The following is a 9,504-nucleotide window of genomic DNA, read 5'->3' as shown; positions in this document are numbered from 1 at the left end:
AAATAAGTTGTCATTGTGGCCATCACAGTTCGCTCGCTGTCAGGTCGCTCGTTCAAATCGCAACGCTCACCAATTTTTGTGGTCATTTTCACTCCGTGCAGACAGGTGAGACCCACGGCTCATTGAGACATATGATATGCACATCATTCTGTTCAGGGGGGCCACGTCCTGCTAATGAAAATACGGTGCCACGTCAGCGTATTTTATGCTACTAATGAAATTAGCACCGTATTTGCGTACTGGTGTCAAGTTTTAGAACCAGTTTGGTGTATTTTTCAATTTCAGGCACTAAAGTGAATATCGATGGCAAGTTTAAGCCCCACCAATGATATTACTCAAAAATATTCTCTTATCGACTCCTTTCCTTTGCTGCTTTTACTAACTGACATATGCTATCACAGTCGAAGTCAGACTACTTAATGGTGTATGTATCTTGGCATTTTTTTGGGCATAATTATTTTCAGATATCCGGATATTTTTCGTAAGGGAAAGACGCACAAGTAATTTGTGGCACAATTGATAGTGGGAAAAAAAAGTAAGAGACCATGCAGAAAATGTGATTTCAAATTGGATTATGCATAGTGTATTATAGCTTCATCTAACACTGCGCCTTGTTGATTTACAAAAGCTAATATATGCCTGATTGGATACCAAATTTCAAATGTCCTTCATGTGAAGACACCCCCAAGTAAGCAACATAATATGATGGCTTAGTTCTATACTATGCACTCTAGACCAATTACATTTCTTGGAAGGAACAAAGATAAAGAATTACAGGGAATAAAGAAAGCTAACCTCCTAGAAGCCATGTCCAAACTTCGATGGGAGCAGGGTGCAGCAAATCATACCACAGAAAGGTCATGATCATAGTTGTCACCTCAAGCACCACAGAAACACAATTTAGTGTACGAAGCAAGATCATCCAACGCCCAAGGCTATTAATCACAAGGGAATACTCCATCTATCTAGCAAGCAAACAAACCAATCCCTCATTAAGCAAACATTGATCCGAAGAGCCAAATGGACCAGGAGGGAGAAGCTAGTAGTGGAAGGAAATGCCATATAGAAGAGATGAAGCAACAGGCAAGGAGCAAAATATATGGAGGACTCTAAAGTAACGCAGCTACACTGTTGGTGACGGTTATAGAAAGGGAGTATGAGCTTCATCGCCATTACTCGCCATCGCGGGACGCTTGAAGTGCCAAACTGCCAGTTAATATCGCTTGGTCCGCATCAATCGCTATTAATGGTAGCAGCAATTGTAATATACAATCTCAATTACTACCGAATTATACACCAATTGAAGACAACACTTCCCTGCCCCGTTATCTCCTCGTAGCGTCGCCTAGCGAGGTGACCCTGTCGCTCCCTCGGTCGGACCAAAGGTATAGTGGCCATCGCATGGCCGACGGGGCGTAGGTCTGTTGCATCGCACAGACCCATGAGCCCGACTGCCCGGCCGCTGGGAACGCTCGCTCCGTCGGAGGCTAGGTATGCTGAGCTTTTTGCCGGCTGAAAGTGCAACTATCCCTAGGTGGTTTTGGTAATTCATAACAACATATAGCTCATTGAGCTAATGCTATTCCAAGATGACTATTTCAGGAAAGCTCAATGATTGGCATGGCATGGATGTGAAAGTGGAACCCTCAAAATGCTAAGGACAAAGGATTGGCTCAAGCTCAAAAGCTCAAGACTCTTCATTTTATATTTTAGTGATCCAAGATCACATTGAGTCTTTAGGAAAAGCCAATACTATCAAGGAGGGATGAGGTGTTGCTTAATGAGCCTCTTGCTTCATGTGCTTAGTGATATGCTCCAAAACCCTCAACTACTTTCCCATATCCACATATGACCTAAACCCTAAGCCAAACTCGGTCCTACCGATTCTTTCTATCCGGCGCCACCGAGTTTCACTTGTCACAAGCCACTGCCAACCCTAGCAATTCGGTTCTACCGATAGGGATCTCGGTCTCACCGAGATGGGATTGAAAACTCTTTGTTTCCTTTTCGTAACTTTTCGGTCTCACCGAAAGAGCGGATCGGTCCCACCGAGATTGCAATGTAAATTCAGTGTTTCCTTTTTGTAACTTTTCGGTCTCACCGAAAGAGCAAATCGGTCCCACCGAGTTTGCCTGACCAACTTTCTGGTTAGCTAATTACCAAAATCGGTCTCACCGAGTTTGTGTAATCGGTCTCACCGAGATTACATTATGCCCAAACCCTAACCATATCGGTCCTACCGAGTTGCATGTCAGTCCCACCGAAAATCTCTAACGGTCACTAGGTTTACCTTTTCGGTCCGACCGAGTTTGTTGATTCGGTCCCACCGAGATTGGAAAACTGTGTGTAACGGTTGGATTTTGTGTGGAGGCTATATATACCCCTCCACCTCCTCTTCATTCGTGGAGAGAGCCATCAGAACACATACACAATTCCAACTCATATGTTCTGAGAGAGAACCACCTACTCATGTGTTGAGACCAAGATATTCCATTCCTACCATATGAATCTTGATCTCTAGCCTTCCCCAAGTTGCTTTCCACTCAAATCTTCTTTCCACAAAATCCAAATCCTATGAGAGAGATTTGAGTGTTGGGGAGACTATCATTTGAAGCACAAGAGCAAGGAGTTCATTACCTACACACCATTTGTTACTTCTTGGAGAGTGGTGTCTCCTAGATTGGCTAGGTGTCACTTGGGAGCCTCCGACAAGATTGTGGAGTTGAACCAAGGAGTTTGTAAGGGCAAGGAGATCGCCTACTTCGTGAAGATCTACCGCTAGTGAGGCAAGTCCTTCGTGGGCCATGGTCATGGTGGGATAGACAAGATTGCTTCTTCGTGGACCCTTTGTGGGTGGTTGCTTCTTCGTGGACCCTTTGTGGGTGGAGCCCTCCGTGGACTCGCACAACCGTTACCCTTCGTGGGTGGAGCCATCTGTGGACTCGCGCAACCGTTACCCTTCGTGGGTTGAAGTCTCCATCAACGTGGATGTAGGATAGCACCACCTATCCGAACCACGGGAAAAACATCCGTGTCTCCAATTGCGTTTGAATTCTCCAAATCCTTCCCTTTACATTCTTGCAAGTTGCATGCTTTACTTTCCGCTGCCAATATACTCTTTGCATGCTTGCTTGAATTGTGTGATGATTGCTTGACTTGTCCTACAATAGCTAAAATCTGCCAAGAACTAAAATTGGGAAAAGGTTAAGTTTTTATTTGGTCAAGTAGTCTAATCACCCCCCTCTAGACATACTTTCGATCCTACACCGGCATCGTTGTCGCAGAGGCAAGGCTCATAGGTCCAAACAACAGAAGAGCCCTGATTTTGTTTCTGGAGCAGCGGCCCAGCCTGTGCGGTGCCCTCTGTTCGTCGATGAAGCCCTGCCGGGTTAAAAGAAATAGATCCAACGGCCACAAATGCCTATTAGTGCAGATCCGATGGCCAAAAACAATAGTGGCCTGAGAGGGCGGGAAAGATGCGCGGTTATAATGTATCTAAATGTTCCGAGAGCAACTAACTGGATGCTACCCCTTGCGGGGATCTTCAAGGGTCACCTTTGGTGTCTTGGGAGGACGCCAAGTGGTGCATTTAGCCGCCGTCACATGTCGTGTGCTGGATGTTTTCTCTATTTTTTTTGTATGAGCTTTCTGGTTTTAAATGGGTGTTTTGACTTTATTTGGTTTTTATCCGGTTTTCCCTAGCTTTAGGAGAGGAAAAAGCAAAAAAAAAGTTGTATGATTTTCTCTCTCACGAGAAGCACAAATTTGCTTTCATGAGAAGAGAAAAGCATATGTGCTTCCACGAGAAGCATATAGGCATTTGTTTCCGCAAAGAAAAAACCTTTGCTTCTGGTGTAAGCACAGATTTATTTCCATGAGAAATACAACTGTGATTTTGGAAAAAGAAAATCTATGCTTGCATGACTAGTATAGATTTTGCTTCTCGTGAAGGCACATATTTGATTTCGCATGAAGCATAACTGTGCTTCTTGAAAAGAAAACTATGCTTTCACAAGATGCACAGATTTGCTTCCGCGGAAAACATAGATGTGCATCTTGAAATTGAAAAAAAGTGCTTCCACGGGAAGCATAGATGTGCATCTTGAAATTGAAAAAAAGTGCTTCCATGAGAAGCATATATTTGCTTCCCGTGGAGGCCCGGATTTCTTCCGCGAGAAGCACAAGGAAAAAAAGCAAAAAAAAAGGTTCCGGCTTTCGTTTTCCTCTTTCGTTTTTTCGTCATTCTTTTCTGTTGCAGATTATTTTTTGGTTTTCGGTTTCTTTTGTTCTTCGTTCTTTTTTCTGAAAAAAGTTTGTCGAAATCTATTAACATAAGATCTAATTTTAAAAATAATCCAACACTGAAAAATGTTTTGGAATTTAGACACACAATTCGAGAGATAAACGTTTTTAATAAACGAATCAACAAAAAAAACTCCCAGATTGCGATAAATGGAGCACATCGAGCGTGCCACTTATGAACATCTAAGAATGTGAGAGTAACCTTTGCAAGAAGTAACCCTTAATTAGTGATTTCACATGTCCCTGGCATAAGCTCCTCTAGAACGCCTAAAGCGCTATACTGCCGGTATAGCGCATAGGGTGCAGCGCATCGGCCATGGCACAATAGTTCGGCCAGTTCGGTTACTCATCTGCACGTCCATCTGCCCGCTCGCAGTCTGCATGCTATTTTTTTTATCTATATGTTTATTTGATTTTTGGTCCATCCATCCATAATAAGTGATAAAAGTGTTACGTTTTATAAAAAAGAAAACACCTTTTTTTAGACACTCTCGCTAAACTCGACAATGTTTATAGGTTTTTTTTTGCCGATATAACCAAACCAAACATGACGGGCATACCAGGGCTGGCCTTGGGGAGGGGCGGGGGGCGGCCGCCCCGGCCCCCAGAATCGAGGGGCCCCTGCTAGGGGTACGCAGGCTTGCGATAGGACATGCCCCAGGAGGCACGCAGCAGGTTTGCGATAGGGCCATAGCCGGCGAGACAACACCACGAGCAACAACAGTACGCAGGTTTCTCAAAAAAAAAAAACCTTGAACCTATCACAATCGTTTTGAATGAATAAGCAGGAATCCTAAAAAAAGAATGAATAAGAAGGCGAGATTTCTTAAAAAAAAAGTACGTAGGTTTTGCTTTTTCCTTGTGATCACACAATGGGGCTCTGGACATGGGCCGGCCGGCCTGCCTGACCATAGTTCCCAAAGCCCTCCCAGCGTAGAACGCCCACGTTTTCCCCAATCGCTGCAAGGTCGCCAAATCCTATTCGGCGCCTGTTGCACCCGATGCAGCTATTTTCATAATCGGGTGCACCCCCCTCCCTTCGTTCGCTACTAACGGGCCGGCCCATCACAACGTTCGCTATATGTTTTTATAGCGCAAAAAAGACCGCTCTTGACTGAGAATCGAACCACCGAGCTAACAATACGTGAGACGACTCAACAACCACCGCGCCACCAAGCTTGATATGATAATATACATCTTTTCTACACTTTCTTCTTTCGCCTTTTCTTTTTCCTTTTTTTAAATCCGAGAAAAAAATATTTCTTCACTTTTTTTCCGGAAAATGGATGAAGTTTTTGTTTACAAATTCAATGAACTTTGTCCATAATGATGATTTTTTTTTCAAATCCGGCGAACTTTTTTAACTTCGATGAACTTTTTTTGAATCTGATGAACTTTTTTCCAAATTCGATGAACTTTTTTCAAATTCGATGAACTTTTCTTCAAAATTGATGAAATGTTTTTCATATTATATGAACTTTTTTAAATTTGATGAACTTTTTTCAAATTTGATGAACTTTTTTCGTATTCGACGATTTTTTTCAAATTTGATGAACTTTTTTTGAATCAAATGAACTTTTTTTCGAATTCGATGAACCTTTCTTCAAAATCGATGAACTTTTTTCATATTCGATGAATTTTTTTTATATTCGATGAACTTTTCTTCAAAATCGATGAACTTTTTTCATATTCGATGAACTTTTTTCAAATTTGATGAACTTTTTTTCGTATTCGACGTTTTTTTTTTCAAAATTGATGAACTTTTTTGCAAATTCGGTGAACTTTTTTTCGAATTCAATGAACTTTTTCCTAAGAACCAGAGTATGTACTGTAGAAAACCTGTTGGTTTTTTCCTAAGAGAAATCATGACATAATGTAGCAATTCTGGGGAAGAAAAAAAAAGCGATCGAGCCTGCTGCGTGAACCAGCGATCGAGCGATCGAGTGGGCGGCTAGCGAGCGGGAGCCAGCGCGCATTGCTGGGCCAAGCCCATGCAAGCGACGCAGCGGGCGCTGAAGGCGCTGGCGAGGAGCTCTCTGCAAGGTCATCGCCGGTGGATCCTATATGACGCTCGTGAGCGTCCAAATGTCGGGGCTTCTTCGCTGAAGGCGCTCCGAGTTGGGCTGGCCCAGGTACGCATCGCTGTTTTTTCTGTTTCTGTTTGTTTTCTGTTTCCCTTTTTGTTTCTTTTATTTTCTTTTTTACTTTGTTCTCTTTTCAAAATTGTGTTCTATCATTAGAACAAAGATATGAATTCCAAATTTTTTTTATACAAAACTGTTCAATGTAAATTTAAATATTGTTCAACACATATCACAAAATGTTAAATGTGTATTTAAAAATTGTTCAACACATAGTACAAAATTGTTCAATATATATTTAGAAATTGTTCAACATGTATTTAAGTATTGTTCAGAGTATATCACAAAAATGTTCAATTTGTATTTAGAAATTGTTCAACATATATAAAAAATGTTCAATATATATTTTACAAAAGAAAAACGTATAAACAAAAACAACAAACGTTTGGAATTTCGAAATTTTGTTCACGTTTTCAATAAATTTTCAGGTTTTAAAATTTTGTTTGAATTTCGATATTTATTAATGATTTTCAAATATATTTGAGGAAAATCATTCACATTTGTTTGCAAGAATTGTTGGAAATTTTGAAGGAAAAAAAACAGATTTGTCGTTGTACATTGTACTTTAAGATTTGCGCTGCACTTGTGCCATACTCAGGAGCTAGGTCAGGTGGTCGCGTTGTCTGGTTATAGGCTGGCCCGCCAGCAGTGCCGAAGGGCAGCAGCGACGGAGGAGGAGCACGCCAGTAGGCTTCAGGTTCTGGTAAGGATCGTTTTGCTTCTTTCTTATCGAATTCTCTAGGGCTGTATTGATTTTGAGATTTATACTCTTCCTTGCTCCCGGCAGAAAACCTGTAGACACTATGAACAGGATCTTCACTTTGCATCCGAAAATTAGGAACCATCGCGTTGTTGTTTGATTTCAAAAATTAAGAAGCATGGGCTGATGTCTACCCAATTGGGATTAACTTGTGCCGAATTCTTTATGAACTGTTTTTTTTTCTATATGAACTCGTTTGTTCAACTGGACAATAAAAAAATTAGTTTGGAGTGATATTGCAAAAGCACTATCTCAGAGACATTCATATGATTCTTCTCCATAGAAAAATTCATCTGAGATCTTTCAGATCGAAGTGGACATGTTGTTTACGGATCAGCATATGATAACAAGTAATATAGTTAGTTTATTGCATTTCTCATATAGTTAATGAAATTTGACTCAATGTCCTCATTATATATATACACAAGATGGTTCTAATGCTTCCTCAAAAAGCAAAAAAACTTATCAAGAAAAACATGTACAAGGAGACACAAGATGCGTTGATGATGACCCGCGGGTGCCGTCTCTCTTGGAGGCGTTGTCACGGCCGTCGTCTATGCCCCTCTTCGAGCATCAGACGGCGATGGCGTTTCGGCGTCGCTCTCCTTCATGAAGGCGTCGTCTTGGTTGCTCGCGGTGTCCTCGGTTCTGAATCTAGAGATATTGGTCGTCATGTTATTGGTTTGAGCTAGTTCTCAGAATGGCGAGTTTAGCCGTGTTTTTTCTTTGTTTGGGCCGAGCATCCCATGTCTCTCTGCTTCGGACAACATGTTCACGCCCTTGTGCCCGTGTCATGTGTTGTACCACATCTCGTACTGTTCTAATTTCTATCAATAAAATGACACGCAAGCTTTGCATATTCGCGAAAAAAGAAGTAGAATCCACCAAACCCGTTTATAAGCACGGTTGAAAGTACAACGCTGACACTGACACACTTGTAACGATACGATAGTACAAGGCTTGGTCGTAGCCTTGAGAACATCAAACTCGCGAAATTAAACGAATGCAGCCGCTTCAGTAGCCAGTACCCCGGCGCCAGGTAGTAGTAGTAGTCTTCAACGAAGCCAAAGCCGCGGTATAAATACGGAAATGCTGCGGCCCGGGCGCGCCTACTGGCCCGCGGCGAAGGCCTCGACGGGGAAGGTCTTGGTGACGCCGGCGAGGCTCCTGAAGACGATCTTGCCGGTGGGCGGGTCATCGACGGTGATCTCGTTGACCGGCGGCCACAGCATGAGCTCCTTGGCCTTGACGCCCTTGAGCTTCTTGATGCACTTGGGCTTGACGTAGCCGGTGATCTCCACGTCATAGCTCACCTGCTTGCTCACTATCTTGAAGCGGTGCTCCACCTTCTTCTGCTGCGCGATCCACATGTAGCCGGTGGCCCGCACGAAGCCGACCTCGATCACGTCCGCCAGCGGCAGCAGGCCCAGGGGCAGCCCGAACTCCTCCAGCAGCGACGCCGCCAGCTTCAGGCCCTCCTCATGCCCCTTCTTCACCACCGCTCCCTCCCTCTCCGCCATGGCTAGCTGCTAGCAATCTTCGTTAATTAGGTTGTCGTGTCGTGTGTGCTGGTGTCTGAGGTTGCATTGCATCCCTGGGGGGTTTATAAGGCGTGGAGACGAAGCAGCTGGCATGACCAAACGAGTCATGTCACGGGCTGTGTGTCCTCGAATTCATCGTTGGGCTTTAGGAGTTTAGCTTCGGCGCGAGGAGGTTGGGCGTGACGATCATGGCGAAGGGAGGGGTCGCGTTGTCTACTTCTGTGTGTTGCGACTTGAAACGCTTGCTTTGTGGAGTCCGGAGAGCCGGCAACGCGCGGGTGTGGTATTTCTGCTCCATTGGTCGGTTTTGCACCGTGAGAATCGAGTCGCTGTCAGCATTTTGCGGGAATTTGGAAAGTGCGATTGAGAATTCTGCGTTTGGTGGCGACGTCAAATCCCTCCCTTCATCTTTGTATGGGATCCGAGCTCTCCGTAGCAATCCATGCTTCCAGAATGAGGCGCCACGTAGGATTCCCGTACTCGTCAGACCAACAAGACAAAAGAGAACGGAAATCATCTCGTCAAACAGTGTTATAACTCGAAAAATACCGCGGAAATATTTGTCTAAACAGAAATACGTTCTGCTTGGACAGACAGGATTCAGAAGCAAATCAATATCAACATGGTCAACTTTGACCACAGAAATAACATGCTCAGAGCCATCCTCAGAAGCCGAGTGAGCCTTTACTTATCATCATCAGGCAAAGGAAGCAAATAACCAGTACGAAAGGTCAGCAGCACTCACAGGGTATAATAAAAT

The 9,504-nt window shown here is 43.5% G+C and overlaps 1 protein-coding gene across 1 annotated transcript; it reads right to left on the bottom strand.

Moving 5' to 3' along the window:
- Positions 1-8,221: 8,221 nt before the first annotated feature.
- LOC125548471 (uncharacterized) lies at positions 8,222-8,745 on the bottom strand. Its single transcript, XM_048712058.2, has one exon. It carries the CDS (start codon positions 8,721-8,723, stop codon positions 8,313-8,315), a length of 411 nt encoding a protein of 136 aa, XP_048568015.1. The 5' UTR covers positions 8,724-8,745; the 3' UTR covers positions 8,222-8,312.
- Between the last annotated feature and the right edge of the window lie 759 nt (positions 8,746-9,504).

This window comes from Triticum urartu, chromosome 3A (assembly GCF_056163025.1).
Source record: "Triticum urartu cultivar PI428250 chromosome 3A, HENAU_Tu73, whole genome shotgun sequence".
Taxonomy (NCBI): domain Eukaryota; kingdom Viridiplantae; phylum Streptophyta; class Magnoliopsida; order Poales; family Poaceae; genus Triticum; species Triticum urartu.
Note: the sequence above shows the minus strand (reverse complement) of the source record. Positions and strands in the feature narration are given on the sequence as shown.

What these genes read in the sequence shown, in the direction of transcription:
- LOC125548471 (XM_048712058.2), bottom strand. Translation starts at nt 8,723, where the DNA reads ATGGCGGAGAGGGAGGGAGCGGTGGTGAAGAAGGGGCATGAGGAGGGC.